Below are 16,847 nucleotides of genomic sequence, written 5' to 3' on the forward strand. Positions count from 1 at the left end.
CTGTTCTATACAAGACTTTTAGTTTTCTAATGGAAGTGTCCCTTGGATAGCTATAAGAAAATTCATTGTTCCTTCAAATCTTCCACTATGAAGTACAAAGAAAAAGGTCAAAAAGGCTTAAATTTAAATTCAGTTTTGATTACATTTGCATAACTTCAGACTGAAAGTTTCTCAAAACTCCAACCATTAGTTTCAGTAAATTCAAATTAATTTTCAATATTGAAAGAGAAGTAGTAGTTTAACTCAAAATATACTGAAATTTGTGCTTGATTTATTTTAAAGTAATCAGAGTGTGTGGGAACAATGTTTCTCTTGGTTACAAATATAATATGAAACACCATTCTTCTTACAAAATAGGAAAGACAACAGAACATGCAATGTAAGCAGATGAGTTTTGCTCGTTATATCAAAACTCATTGTGCGATATAACTTTCATGTAGAATTCATTGTCTTAATGACTTGTCCTTTGCTGTTTTGTAACTTGCAGGAGCGTTCATCCTTTATCCATACTATTTTGATGCGGAGGTACATGCTCCAAAAGATCCAGATTTACCTATCATGCTGCTCTAAACAACACATTTTGCCATGTTTTGTCTGTAAGAAACTTACAGACAAAACAGAAAGAGATCTGCAAAGAAATAAAAGTAAAATGTAATTTGAACACAGATGACAGAGCACAACTTCATAACTATTATGAGGTGCTTAGAGAACATTAAAACCCGGAACAGACAAGGACTAGGATAAATATCAGTGATATGTGGCATAAGTTGATTAGCAGCTTAATGGAAAAGCAACAGAGAATTGAATCAATGTATGAGTGAGTAACTGAGAATTGTTAATGACTGGTAAAACTATGTTCACAGTACAAGTTGTTTAATATGCTGCAGAGGAGTACTAATTAAAATCCAAATGGTCATGTCACACAGCAGTGTGAAAAACAAACTGGACCAAACAATGTGCACATAAAAAGAAAAGGAAAGCACTAGAAATAAATTTAAAACTTTCATTTCTTTCAAACTCAGTTTCTCCGACAAGTAGACTCAATGATGCTTAATAGTGTTTTAATTACAATATGCACAATTCTACTAAAGGAGTTTCCTGTTGTCAGATCATTTCATCCGAAGAATCTAGGTGGCTGAAAGAAGTCGAAAGCCTTTGCTAAGCAGCCATTACCATTGGAGTGGATGCGTGTGTGTTTACAAGATGAATGAATTAAGCAACTGAGCGGGCAAAGGATAATTTGGTTGGCTGCCAAACGGGCAGTGTTAGGAACTGATGTATGCATCCATCAGTTGTTGAAATCTGTGGACGATTTTCAGAGCCAGACTACTGGAATGATTAAAATACGAATAAGTCGACTTTGTATTATTCCACCCTGTTTTTTCATTTGCTTGCTGGCTTTAATGTTTAATATTCATTGTAAAGAGGGTTATGCTACACACATAAAACTAAACACATACACAAAGTGCTTCACACATAATGAACATCATTAGATGAAATACGGCATGTGCTGAATGTGGACAAGACATTTGTGTTCAAAGTCCCTCTTGATTACGGGTTGAATGAAGAAGGCCGAAAAACTCCTGCTAACACATCTAGTGATTCTGTCCAGAGAGCTCAATCTTTGTCTCATCTGTTTGTAATTACACCTCCCCCCAAAAAAGGAGCAGCAGTTCAAAGGTATCAATAAAACCCCACAACAATTCAGTCACAGCCATGTACAACATTTGAATGGCACCGTAAGTAACAGTCGGACATGGACACCCAGCAGAAGAGAGAGAAAGGATAAGTTGCAGCTAATTAAAGCTAACCAAATGGAGCTTTGAAGTCATCACAGCATGTCAGCCCATCTAAATATATTTACATCAGAAAAAAATAAAAATAAAAAATCAGAGCCCACACATCAATTTGGAGTGTCAAGTTCTGCTCAAGGCAGAAAGGGGAGAATGTGCTTTTTGAATTTTATCAGTCCAAGCAAACTGGATAAAAGTGTCTGCTGAATGTTTAATGTATACATTAACAAGAGAGCAATGAACATTAGATGTGAAACATAGCAACGTATAGAGACTCCGGCAGGCAGACATCTCTATCTGGGTTACTCTAGCCTCACATCCCCTCCACTGCAGATGAATATTAATAAGCAGTTATTAATATCTGCTGCCTGCTCTGCGTGCATAAATGTGTGTATATGTGAAGTCTAGATGTATCCTGTTCCTTTCCTCTTGTTTCCTCTTCCCCGTACTAACTACCACTTCCTCATTTTCTGTTCAATCTGTTTCTTTTACATCTTTCACCTCTTGCGGGGATCTTATCGGTGTTGCACTTATATTGTCATAAATCAAGGAAGATTAACTCAATTTACCAATTTATTTTCGTGAGTTATTACAATAAGGTTTTCAAGGAAGACCAGACATCATCTCTGATATGATCACATTTGTGCATCCATCATGCTGTGATTGATTGTGAGGTTCAGAGTTTTGCTTGTTGTATTTGTTTTAAACAATACAACAAGCAAAACTTGCTAAATGTCACATGTCAGACCAATACGTTTTCCCATGCAATCTAGGAATCAAATTGAGAGCACCAGAAGTAGGAATGTGCTCAGTTTTAATCTGCAGGGGACCCGTAGGACGATGCTCATTTTATTTAAGTATACAAACTTTCATCTGTCTGAAATAATGATAATCAACCTCATATCTGTCAAACTTTACAGAAAGTAATCAGATCCATATCTTACTATTATTTTCATAAGAATATTAGCATTTAATTGGAAATTGATTATGGAAAACATTACACGTAGAATGAAAAACTAAGCTGTTAGAATTCACAATTTAAGTTTTACCCCTTAACTGCCATGAGGATATCGCTGTCCTCATGGAGCCATTGACTTACATGCTTTAAGGGCGACGGTTAGAAAAGCAGCTAATGTATCTATTACTTATACAAACTGAAATGAATATTCACAAAGAATCATCAGCTGATCAAAAGTTTAACTTGATCAAAACTCTAATCTGTGTCTCTCTTTAAAAAGTAATCACTAAAGTTTCACACAAAAATTGGCCTCCTTTTGCCTGACTTAAGTATAAGAAAAAGGTTGGAAGTGAAAGAAAAGAAAAATGAATCTATCAGTTTGGTCACCACAGTGAACTGGTATCACGACTCTTTATTTTGGACCGAAATCAATCTGTTAAGTCGCCTCTCTCTGGGAACTCCATCAGCAGGTGGAGTTTCCACTCCTGTCTTGCACCATTGAGCTATTTTTCGGCCAGAAAGGTTATCCTCAGACTGACCAGCTGTCTCTCTCCTGGGGCTGGCCTCCTATAGGAGTTCTTGATTGAGAGTTTGGAACTGGATTGACAACAGTGCAAGAAGTAATTTTGACAAATCAGTAGAGTTTTTGTCTCCAACAGGTGTATGAAGGGAAAACAAAACAAATCAAATCATAAAACATGGTGATCGGTCTTTTGATTGTGATTTGGTTTCTTCTTCAGTTGAGTTTTGTTGTGAAATCATCAAGCACTGGACTACCCTACCAGGGGATTTTAGGACTCATGGCCATGTTGCAATAAACAGCCAATAAAGCTGCAGTAGGGAGTTCTGAGAAAACTGTGAACTGACAGAAATATTGAGAAAGGGGGAATTCAATAAATTGTTAGCTTTTCTCTAACCTCAGGTTGTTTCTCTACCATTAGCACAGCTGCAGCACACCAGTAATCTTCAGCTTGAATGAGGGTGCATGCTGTGCATAGGAAGAGTATGAGTGGCGAGTACACGAGTGTGATTAACACTGCTAAGACATTCCTCCTGGTGCTGATTGGTTGTTTCTGACTGGTAGTGGTGTATGTAGGACCAACGGGAGGAGTCAAAGTTAGATGGAAGTCAAATTTAGGAGCTGTTGCTTATATGTGCTTTTTTTAAAAAAATAAGTTGAACTGGTCATTTTGATTCAGTTTAGCTTCTGTTGACTGATAACTCCATCATCCGACTTGGAAAGAAAGTGATGCTCAGTTGCCCAGAGAAGTAAAACAAAACAACAAAGTTGTGTTTTAAGATGGATATCGAAGTCATGCCTAAAATGCTATAATTTTAGCATAAAATATATTTTAAAGATATATAAAGAAATATTTTTGCTTTGCCTTAAATATCTCATTAATAAAAATAAGTCTTCTCACTTTATTAAGTCATAAAAAATAAAGATTTTCTGGGTCTTGCTCAGACATCTGAGGTTTCCCTCTGAGACTTTTTTGACTTTGACTAGTTAAATATTAAACAGCCTACTGAGTCTTATCTTTAGCTTGAACTTAGCTTTCTGGGGAATTTCTTTGACACGTATAACGTTTTTCACTTGAACAAGGGTAAATGGCAAGTCACGGTTTCTGTGGGTGCTGATATGAAAAGCAAGAATGATTGAGAGGGTTTTAATTAACATTTGCATATATGAATAACTTTATTGGAAAGCATGTCCTGTGATGTTATTGACCAGTTTTAAGAGAAAAAGAAAGAAATTGACCTCTAAACGTTGCATTTACCTAATATACATTTTGGATGCAGAAATAATCTTTTTCTGGCAGTTGTGTGAAATTGAAACAGCATATTTTTACTCCACTATGCTAAATATGAAGCACATAAGGATCTTTAACAAGGGTGCCAATACTTGAATAAGGTTGGTTTGATATACAAGAGGGCAATTCACAGACTCAGTGCTTCAAATCCAGCACTGACAGTTTGAGGGCTGCAGCAATACACTAAAAATGTTCCCATATTATGAACGATGTTATGTTGAATGTGGAGTGAGACTGCATATTTCATGTGCATATTTCCTTGGTTTTTAGAAACAATTACATCAGTAAGTGGAGAGAGTACAAGCTAAAAAATACTGAGTGGTGTTAAATTTAGGATATTCAGATTTTCTACATGTTCACTGGTGCCAAACTTATTTTCATTTTGTGTCACATCAAGATCATCAATGTCTTCATAGGGCAACATAAACATACTTTGATTTGATTAATAAAATATTATTTAAGCACACAACTGTATAAGTATAAGTGTACTATACGTATGTGCACCGTGCCATTGACTGTAAGCCTGAGTCCAACTATCTTAAATATTATGTTGAAAACCAACCATAAAGCCATTGTTTCTATTTTTCTTTGAGAGTGACTGAGTAAGGATTCAGCCTTGTGATTCAGAATGCTGAAGGTCTAAGCTTGTGTTTTCAACTCTACAAATGGCTGATAGGAAGTATGGAGAGAATAATTTCCAGGAATTTGAAAACGACTGATAGGGAACTGATGAGAAAAAGAGAGAAAGCAGCAAAGCAGGGGAAATAAGGAGCACTGAGAAACAAGGAGGGGTAGATTGATGGAAAAGGGTGGGAAGACTGAAATGAACTGGTTTGCTGCTAGAGGGTCAATGGAGGGAGCAACAGCTGTATGGATTGGGGGAATGAAGGGGAGAAGCCAGGTTAGGAAGAGGGAAGGTTAAGTAGGAAGAACGAGGAGGACAGCACCATATGAAGAGATGTACAGGAAGCAGGGAGGATGAATTGTTTTCAAGTGAAAGTAGTGGAAGCAATAGAAAAAGTGGTACAGTGCATAAAAGAGGTAATCTTTTAAAGGAAACGGTAATTTAGTTAGGCTGGCAAAGGACTGCACTGAACTGGACAGAAGAGCAGTGGTGAAGCCCTCAAAACCCTTACTTCTCATTATCAGAGCAGCTGTAAAATACACCAACACGCATTTGCAGGTGTACCTCTCCTATTAATTAGCATGTGAATAGGTGTCATCGTCAGTTAATTGAATGATAATTACATCTTCACTGTCCACCCAGACAGTCACGTTGGAATAACACAGGGCCAGAAAGGCAGATGGAGGGACAGAGTTTGAACAGAGCAGACAGATGAATGTGAACAATGAAGGGCACACAGAGGAGATGATGTAGGAGACTTAGTTAGAGTGACTGGTCCTCCTCTTTGTACGTTATCTGGTTGAGCCAATTAAAGTGACAGGGCTACGTAATACTTTTAAAGCTCTTTGTTCCATTAATGCCGCAATTTGCAGAGGAATTGCATTGTTACTGGTGACAAATATTAGGCTGAACAATCAGCGGCATACTGATGGTGAAAATGACGTTTTGAGGCAGAGCGCTTAGAGCCGCGGCGATAGCATCTGTCTGTGGTCTTTATCATTAAGCAGATAACAGCTCTACTGACTTTAGCTTGTATCACAGCTCATTACAGCGCGCAGATCAGCTCTCACTGAAGTTCAGCTCAGTTAGGTTCACTTCTGGTTCAGCTACAGTGAATGCTGACAGTCTGCACAGTCAGTGCACTGATAAAAAGGAAGAAAAGTCTGACGAAACACTTTGATTAAAGAATTGGAATCATTTATGTGCCTGTGCAATCAAGGAAGTAGCCTCCACATGTTTAACTCAGTTATAGTCGATTATTGCGCAGTCTACATCAATTTATCACAACATTAAAACTACCGACAGGTGAAATGAGTAACAATGATTACCTCATTATTTTGGCACCTTTGAAGGTGTGTAGGAGAGTGACGTGTCTGTTCTCAAAGCTTAAATTCATTCTAGGGTTAGGATGCAATGGGAAATTGAGTATTTTCTAAAAGATTTTTTTTTAAAACACACAAAAAAACCCAAATCCAGTTGTGAAATATTCTCCAGTCAACCGTGTGTGTATTATTGTAGAAAACTGGAAACAGTTAGAAATGACAGCAGCTCTGCCACAAAGTGGTACGGCAAGTAAAATCAAAGCAGATGCTAAAGAGCGCAGTGCTTACATCCAAGCCTTGCATCAGCAAGTGCAACGCAAAGCGTTGGATACGTTGGTGGAAAGTACACCAACGGTGGATCGAGAGCAGCAGAGATGTGTTTCCCAGAGTGACAACGACATCCCACTCAGTCAGGCAATCCGATAAACGAGTCTCGGTCTGGCAGACTCGAGAGGAACAGAATTTGAATGTCAATTAATGTTTGGTGTAGAGGGGAGCAAATACTTTCAGGAATATAGTGCACATGTGTGTATTGCTACTGTATAGCTGCTGGACACCATTATTGGAGAAATAATAAAACTTCCAAGTTATTCTCAGTTTAATTAATGTTCATAAATTAAAATCAAATCATATTTTATTTGTATAGCACATTTCAGCAGCAAGGCATTTCAAAGTGCTTTACATCATATCAAACACAGAAACACAATGCAACATAGAATCAACAATCAAAACATGACATTAAGTCAAGTTCCATCATTAAATTTGTAATAGATTCATGTACATTTAACCATAATCGCAAAAGCTTTTATCAACCTCCCTATAAAATAAACAAATAAATAAAATCTTGATATTATTTAAATGAGTCTTATCTCTAGAAGTTCTTTAAAATTATTTTCATAAGTTGCTTGATGGCCTTAAATTCAGATGTGCTTATCTCTTACATGGGTGGTTAGTATGTGTTGAAGGCATAGTTTAATGAAAAATATTGACAATATTCATCGGCCACCTTTCTCCTGCTAGGCTAAAAGTTGGAAGTCAAATAAAGTAATGCAATGCAGACGCTGGGTGGGGAGTTCAGAAGATTGTTTTTGCAAAAGGGTGTATGACATTTACCCATGGTTGAGTTAGTAGTCGTTAAAAATGGCTTATAGTCCCATAAACGTTTACCAAATGAACAGAAAGGTAAAACATTTCCAGGAAAGCTGCTGTACTGTTATTTAACACGTAGTTGACTTCAGTACAAGAAAACCTCAGAACCTTCAAACCACATTGGCTATAAAACTGTTATTGTCATTGCTCTGGGTTTTTGTTTTGTTTGTTGCAAGAAGAGAAGATACAATACTAACTCAAGTCATTCTCAGCTTTTCTTTTTGACTACAGGCCTTGTTTTTTGTTTTTTCAATAGAAATGTTTCTCCTGGTTTGGCCTAGTCCCAGATTTATTCACTGGTTTTAATATAACTCTGGTTTTCTCTCAAATGCCTGTTCCCTTGTTTATTTAGCTGCTTTTTCTGCATTCTTGTGACACATGATAGCTATCAGGTTTCAAATCACAACACATGTTGGTAATGTGTACTGTATAATTACATCTTAGTCTACACTTAATCCTTGGCGCTATTTGTATATATACATTTTTATTTATCCTTTTTTTTTATTTTCCATCATGTTTTTGGTACTACTTATTAAAATTCTTTTATTGTTTTTCTGCTTGAGCTTGTAAAGATGCTCTTACCAGAACCTTGAGGCAGATTTACAAATTGACCAGTCTTTTAAAAAATGTTTGAGCATGTTTTTTTTCTTGACTGGCTGATATTAAAATTTGTACTTCAATCTCACAGAGAACCCTGGAAAGACCTAAAGATTAAGGTGATGGCAGGGAGGCATTTAAACTTCAAAGGGTTAGATATCAACACCGATAATAAACCGTCAGAAAACAAGTGGAAACTCATCAGTCCAATTTGTGCTTGTCCATGAGCTTGTGCTTGGTGCATTCACTGCTTGGAAAAAGGGAAAGTTTTTGAGCTTCATGTCTGAAAATCTTCCAATTCTTATTAGATAATTTCTCAGTGGTTCTCTCTACATTTGTATGCAGTAAAATAGTTAAAATTAATATTTATTATACCAATTTGCTTCGTTTTACAAGCACATAATATCCTGCTTCCTTCATGTTTTGATATTAAGACATATTTTCTCAGGTATCCAGGGCTTTATTTCTCCCAGTAGTTTTTTTATGTCTTTATTCTGGATTTGTTGCTCCTATTTGGTTCTGTCTGTTCCTCAAGTATTGATCCCACTCCATCTCATTCTTTCTTCTTCTACACTTTGAACCTCTGTTGCTCTTGATTGTCCTTGTAATAAAGACGGATTAATAAATCTGAGCAGCTATGTTTCACAACACAGCATAATTGCAGGAGAACTTAATCTAAGGGGGCGAAACACACATGCCACTAAATGGAGACCCGCCGAGAAAGGCAGAACAGCATCACACTGTGCTCTGATTCTCACAGCTCACACACAAATACCTCAGAAGCACATCGTCGCTCTGAGGTGAGCTTGCTGGGAGAGAGGTGAGCAGTGAGAGATAAGCTGATCAGGCAGAAGTCAATATACTGGAAGTGATTATGTGACAGTGCATGTTTGTGTAAAGGTGTGTTTGTCAGCGATAGCAAGTTGAGAGAGACATTGGTGTTCAACAGCCACCAGGAAGAAGACATTAAGAGAAAGCAGTCAAAGGTAAAGAGAAAGAGGAACACAAGGAATAACCTGAGATTAGACATTTATAGTTTGTGAATTTATTAGTTATGAAACAACATATGAAACAATAGCCCAAGCGGTCTTTAAAAAAAGAAAAAAAAGAAAGTGAAATATCGCACAAGTTAATTTGGTTTCACTACTTTATTGAAAACACACTTCTCTGTATTTCCCATGCTTTCTTGTGTTGTTTTCTCAGTCCATTTAATTTAAATACACCTTCAGGGCACTGCAGCTTTAACGCTGCAATGAAAGCCATAAAATGTATTTATTTAGCATTCCTCAAAACAACTATTGCATCACACTTACTGTTTACTTCTGGTTCAGAGACAAAAAAAGAAACCCTGAGTATACTGGTTTTACCATCAAGATTTTAAGTCAGAGATAAATAAAAACAACAGGATATTGATTAATTAAATGGTCAAGTTAAGGCAGATGTGACTGAACCATAGTCTAATTAATACAGTTATCTTAAATTAACAAGTTAAAAACACAAAATTCATAGTCCATACCATTTTCTCCTTCTTACGAGTTTGTGTGAGAACCATTTAGCTGAAGTCAAAGTTCTCTTAAACCAGTGATGACCCACTGCTCCAACACAGCTCATATAAACTCCAGGATTATTTAATTTTAATCCATGTTTGAAACCAGGAGAATGTCTAAAACATGCAGAACTCCAGTTCTCAAGGACCAAAGTGGGATGCTACAATGACAGACTCATCAGTGAACTGAGAGAAAATGGATTTTTAGTGTGCACTAATTGTACTTACATTACAGTATGTAGTTATGATACAGAGCTCATCTGCATTAGAATTTGTTCTCTATATTTTAAATTTTTGACCAAAGTTTTTAATTTGGGTTCGTCTTTAAATAATTATATGCTGGAATGTGCAGACTGTGGTTTTGTACTCCTACGGTTAGCTTAACCTGCTATGCTGTTAGGATTTTGACTGCTACTGCCATGATTAATGTTGACTTTAACAAAGAATATTCTTACCCATAAATGTTTAATTGTATGCAAGTACAATTATGAAATCAATAAGCTAATTTTAATGGCACAAGAACCTGCATGTGGTTGAGGTAACAAACTGAGACAAATATAAACAACAATTATAAAGACAAAATAAGCAGAACTTTGTAGAAAACTGTCCTTTGGCATTCAGAGAAAATTTCAAAAAGCAAATGGAGGGTAAGCTTTTATGTTAGTAGTATTTGCAGCTAAAATATGCAAATATGCAACCCTGAAAATGACTTGATTTTGGCATGTACTGAAGTGTATGAACCATTGTAGAATCCAGCCTTGGATGTTGATAGAAAAAAAGGAGGATATAGCTGTCTTTAATCTGGCTAAGCATACTGTATGGTAATCCGCTCTGGCTCACTTCTTAGTCTTATTCCTCCTATTTCTATTCACAAAAATGTTTAATCTGACAAAGATTACTGTTGCTCACTGCTCATGTCTTTCATTGTTTATTCCCCCACATGCGTTGATATCTGAAGTCGTGTTCTCTTTGTATTTCTCCCAGCTCATCTTTAACTTTGTAAATACATGGATACATGGTTAATGGGATTATTTTTAAAGGAAAACATAAGAAATGCAACTCTATATGCATAAATAGGACAACTCCTTCAATTATGAAAAGTTACGACCACTATTTCATCGTCTCTGTATAACTGTATTTTATTTTATTCTGGAGTAGCCTCACAACATTGGAATCTCAAAACACTGTCCTGAGCCGTATGCAACGAAATTTCGTTCTGTATACACCCTGTGCATGCAAAATGATAATAAAGTCAGTCTAAGTCTAAGTCTCAAAAACTGATGAAGTAGAATTTATTTTTTCAACTTTGGTTGCGCTATTGTTGATATCCATCAATATCAACAATAGAATGGCTTTACTTGAATTAAAAAGACAAGATTTGGAAAGCTCTTAGAGTTCAGAACTAAATATGACAGAAAATACATTTAGTCACTCAAAGAAGGCTGTAAGACAAGAGTTTTCCAGTTAATCTGATGGATATGGAGAGATTTTACAAGGTAGAGTGAATAGATATTCCTAAGTAAAGATGTGAAATGCTCCTACCAAAGTTGAAGGTATGTTGTTATTAAACCAAAAGTTGTTTTAACAAATTACTGGTTTAAAGATGTGCACACTTAGGCTATTGTAGCGCTTGTGTATGTATTCCCCTGTCAAATTCATCACAAAAACATGGTATTTCAGCAGGTGGATTACAATTTTAAGCACATGGAAGATGTACTTATAAGTAATTTAAGGCTGACACAGGTACAAAAAAGCTCCTTTTTTTTGAGCCGGTATTATCTTGCTCTCTGGCGTAACCTATCTTTGAAGGACAGGAACAAAGTGATGGGAACTACAAACAAACAGAAGCTAAATGGTAAATCTCTGTTTACCAATAGGCTCTGTGTATCAGACAGGATGACAGTATGCCTTATTCAATAAAGCCTTAGAGGGAGAATATAATCTTTTTTCTCTGGATGAAGGTTTGCTGTATCTAAAGGACAATGCTGTGTTTTTAGAATACTGCCTATCTGAGCATTTCCCGGTGTCTGTTTTGATGTCTGGTAAATTGGCTGCCTGTTCTTTTAAAAGCAATATCCATCGAAGATTATCAATAAGGGAAACAAAACTAAATTGACAAGAGATTATCGAAAATGTTGAAGTAAAACAGAAACCAACTGGTTAATAGATTGTTTTGCATTTACATCATATGCATTTCACTTTTTCCGTTTCTAGTGAGATTTCTGTATAAATGAAAATAAGGACATGATTGTTTTTTGGGGGATTTTATTTGTGACGCTAAGTGAAGAGGGCTGTAACCTTCTGACTTCCAAGTCACAGTAAACCTTTCGTATTATGAATTTGGGAAAGTATTGAGATAAGATCAAAATAAATTATCCTATTTCAAAGCAGAGAACGTGAGAAAATTTTCCTCTGTGTATCTAAAATGATTGCTCCAAACCACAGGGACGGTAAAACTGCCCGTGTTGTGCTTTGTTTTATGTTTTGTCTTTAAAGTTCAGCCTGATGAAAACTCAGAGCCCAGATGAATGGTTAAGAGCTAAACACAGCATAATTAGCTCTGTTGTACTTGCAGTACTCATGGGAGGACATGTGCATCTGGCCTGTTCTTCAAGGACATTAAAATATGCAGGATTCAGTAACAGCTGAGACACTTGCAGCATTCGAATTAACCTACCAAACAGAAAATTAGGACACTATGTCATCTTTAAGAAGCCATGCGTAATCTCTTTAATTAATGCGGGTGCCAGCAGGTTACTGAGGGAAGTGATCTACTGATTTATTGATAATTAAGATGCATGATTTTCTAACTTGATGTTTGTCTCTATTTTTCTCCACTGTAGGCTCCGACTACTCTCCCCCTCCCCTTCCTCGGCCTCCTCCAGTTGGCTTGACGAACGAGCACAGAGGAGGCGGTAACCATGGCGACCACAGCGGCGGGGGAGGAGGGGTCAACCGTGGGGTGGGTGTGGTTGGCCTTGCACCGGAGCACATTCCCACCCCGGGAGCAGCCCTGAGCTGGCAAGCGGCCATTGACGCCGCGCGGCAGGCGAAGATGATGGGCAATGCTGCGTCAGGCGGAGGGGCGGGGCTTGGGTCGGGCGGGGGCGGCCCCATTTCCACAGCCAGCTCCACGCAAAGGAAGAGACAACACTACGCTTCTAAACCCAAGAAACAAACCACAACGACAGCCACAAGGCCGCCGCGGGCCCTGCTTTGTCTCACACTCAAGAACCCCATCCGCAGGGCGTGCATCAGCATCGTGGAGTGGAAGTATCCTTTAACCAAACATCAATAATAGATTATTTTTAATCTCTACTTTGAATGCGGCTCTATAAAGCTTCTTTTTACACAAGCTTTATGAGAGGCATGGTTACCCCAAAACACTGCACTGTGCTGATCTAGCACAACATACATTTAAGTTTGTGGTTGTTTATGGCAACAGTTGAAGCAGTTTAAGGTCTATGCTTGTGTGAGACGATGTGTAGTTTTTTTCAGGCAGCATCAAGTCCCACAGAAATCAGCACAATGTAAATCAGCAATGGGAACAAACCATTTTTTCTTAGTCACCTAAATATACTTACAGTTACAACTTATACAGAAAAGAAATGCTTGATTTACTTTTCCCCACAGTTTTTTCCCAGACAGATACATTATGTTTGCACACTTTTGACAAATGTGACTAGATAGACAACACTTACAAACTGGGCCAGATTCATGCTGCTGAAAATTTTAAAAGTGTTTTTTGAGGTGGATTGGTTGACCTACATGCCTGTTGCGTTATTTCTTGTTTTAAAGCACCTTAGAACAAGGAACAGTTTGAAACCTCAGAGACTGTTGTATCTTTCACTACAGATGATAATGTTGGACTCAAAACAATCAAACCCATCTCATTTATTTCATAATAAGAGTGACTTTCTCCCATCTGATTATCTGCCTTTGTTCATTTCTTAACTTTTCTTTTTAATCATTTAATCACTCCTTTTTTCTCATCCTATCATCCCTCTTTCTCTGTCCACGCACATCCTATTTCTTTCTTTTTACTTTTAAGCTCTAAATCACAATGGCCTGATCTAGCCTCGGGGTGATGAATAATAGGAGAGGCCAAGGGAGGTGGAAACGATCAGTGTCACAATCGAAGTAATCAATACTGGGCGCGGGGTCACCATCAGCGTCGCCTCTGGAGCAGCATAGCTACAAATCGACCTCGGAGGGACAGGAGGAGAGGAAAAGGAGGCGTCAGGGAAATGAGAAGGGCAGGGATGTGGGCAGGACGTGGATGTTGACAGGAGAGATAATGGAGTGGAGAAGCCGAGGAGGCTTGAGGGAGATTGGGATGGAGGGTAAACAAGAAAAATTATATGGCAGGTGGAGGGCAAACAATCAGTGAAGGGAGGTAGGGAGGCAGTGTTATAACCAAGGGAAGTGAAGGGGGAAACTGGTAAATTAGCATTCGGAAAGATACCTTTTAATTGCTTTTGTTGAGTGCTGCATTAAGTAAATAATACATTACAGTGAATGTAACAAAATAGGAAAATAGGAGTGCATTATGAGATAAATTTTCAGCACTTAATTTATGATTTTTATTCTTGTTATGGCTCTCTCTCTTACACAACAGGGGGGAATTATCTGTGGCAAGAAATTTGTTTATAATAAATGATTGCGTAATTATTTGTGACATTCTCGCAAAACAGGAAATATATCAAAGCGCAATAAAAACCTTGCTCTGTCCAATTTAGTCCTGCATAATGTTTGATGTTCTGAATCCTGTCTCACTACACCTTCGCAAATTAGACATATATTTCTAAAAATAAAGTATCCTCCCATGGGATCAGTGATATATTTTTAAGTATGCTAATGTGCTTGAGCACTATAAGACTGAAAATATGGATATTTTCCCTCACCGGTCACCTTTTGCAACAGTGGATCTAAAAAATAAATAAATAAATAAATAAATATTTTATGGAATAGAAAATCAATAAACCCCGAGGGTCACTTGAGCAGTCAAACCCAATGAAATATCAGTCTCTGGATCATTTACAACTCCCGGAATCATTTATTCACACATAACCAAAGGCAGAGATGAAAGAAGACGACAGGAAAAGTGATGAAGCCCGAAAGATGTGAAAGGAAAAAAGAGCGACACAAACGTGTTGCGTTTAAATTTACCTGTACTAACCAACATGTTAGCCGTCATATTTTGTCCTTCTTATTATCCACTGAAAAGTCGTCATATGGTACAACAAAAGCTGTGTGCAGCCAGTAAAAGCTGATCATATTACATTAGTATAATGTATGGAGCTGGTTAATGCTACTATTTACAATTTTAAATTTTCAGGTCACCTAAAAATTTCCTCTGACATCTCATTTGTTAAAGGGCTCATCTCCTTCCCAATATAAACAGAAGAATTTAGTCTTTGCTTTTAAATCTAAAACTAAAACAAAGATATATAATTAATTGCCATGTTTATATTAATCTTCCATTGTGTAATCAAGATATGGTTTAAGAGCAATAGCTGCAAACAAACAATCGGAAACACATAAAAATCACTTGGCTAATTATTTGAATCTAACTTCAAAATGTAAAAATCCCCAACAAACTGTAAAAAAAAAAAAAAAAAACTTTGTTTAGGACTCTACAGGCCTTAGTTGGCATCAGAAGTGTTAAAGTTCACAAAAGACGAGGGAGCTATTTGGTGAGACACATAATGTGCAGAGGTTACAAACTTTCTGCAGAGTCAATAGTTACAGACCTCTATACTTCATGTGGCCTTCAGATTAGCGCAAACAGGGCATGGAAAGTTTCATGAAATGGATTTTCATGACCGAGCCGTTGCATCCAAGTCTTACATCACCAAGTCAACATAAGTGTTGGATCCAGTGGTGTAAAGCATGCCCCCTCTGGAGTCTAGAGTAGTGGAGATGGGTTCTCTGGAGTGATGAGTCATGACTCTGTCTGGAAATCCAGTGAATACGTCTGGGTTTGGCAGTTTGGCAGTTGATTGGAGAACGGCAATTGCCCAACTGCACTGTGTGAAATGTAAAGTTTGGTCGGGAAATGATTAAGGTGTGGGCCTGTTTTTCAGGAGTTGTGCTTGGCCCCTTAGCTCCAGGGAAAGGAACTCTTAGTGCTGCAGCATACCAATACATTCTGAACAATGTCCTGCTCTGAGCTTTGTTTGGGAGTTTCTCACTCAAAACAAGATCTGTGAAGACATGGATGAGCTACTTTTGGGTGGAAGCAGAACTTCACTGGCACACAGAGAGTACTGACCTCACCCTGACAGAAAACCTTTGGGATAAAAAAAAGAACAAGAGAAAAAAAAAATCTGTGTCTGATCTCACATCTGTGCTAATGGAAGAATCATGAAACATTCCCACAAATGCACTCTTAAATTTCACAGAAAGCCCCCCCAGGAAAGTTGGATTGGCTATAGCTGCATGAAGTGGGCCAACACCATACTGAATGTTTAGGAGAATTAACCGTTCTCCACGCTGAGTTTGTGATGTATGAGGTTGAAGAAGAGTCAGTGAGCTGAATTCATGAATTCCATTTATTGTACCAAAATACAGCTGGTCCATTCTGACATGCTACCTTTAAGAGCTAACAGTCAAATGGCATCCCGCAAGGGTTTTCCATTCCCTTCGTCTCTCTGAGCTATGCCCTAGTGTGCCATTTCCTCTAAGCAGAGCTCTCCTTTGCATGTCATTTCCTGTAGGTTTAGCTTAGCAACTAGCTAAAAGAAATAAAAGGAAAACACAGAATTTATTTATTCTCAACAATGTCACTCAACTTCCTATGTGTGAAGATAGACGAGCAACTACTTTTGCCGATATATTGTATTTATGTGTAAATAAATTACTTACAAATATATATGTCATTTACACGCATTACCTATGTAATATGTGCACTAAAATATCATCATAAAATGTTGACAACATCAGTATATCTGAGCTTACTTATTGGGTTCTGGTGAGATTATCTGTGCTACTGAGTGAAGTATGAGGTGTTTATGGAAGCCACTTGCTGTATCTGTGAAACAGCT

The 16,847-nt window shown here is 37.5% G+C and overlaps 1 protein-coding gene across 8 annotated transcripts in view; it reads left to right on the plus strand.

Annotated features, from left to right (window-relative positions):
• cacna1c (calcium voltage-gated channel subunit alpha1 C) overlaps positions 1-16,847 on the plus strand; it is a 186,796-nt gene that overhangs the window by 41,860 nt on the left and 128,089 nt on the right. For all 8 annotated transcript variants that reach the window (XM_023350203.1, XM_023350204.1, XM_023350205.1 and 5 more), the window contains exon 2: positions 12,645-13,074. In XM_023350203.1, the coding sequence (XP_023205971.1) occupies positions 12,645-13,074 (430 nt within the window). The remainder of the gene's footprint in view (positions 1-12,644; positions 13,075-16,847) is intronic.

This window comes from Xiphophorus maculatus, chromosome 17, assembly GCF_002775205.1.
Source record: "Xiphophorus maculatus strain JP 163 A chromosome 17, X_maculatus-5.0-male, whole genome shotgun sequence".
NCBI classification, from domain to species: domain Eukaryota; kingdom Metazoa; phylum Chordata; class Actinopteri; order Cyprinodontiformes; family Poeciliidae; genus Xiphophorus; species Xiphophorus maculatus.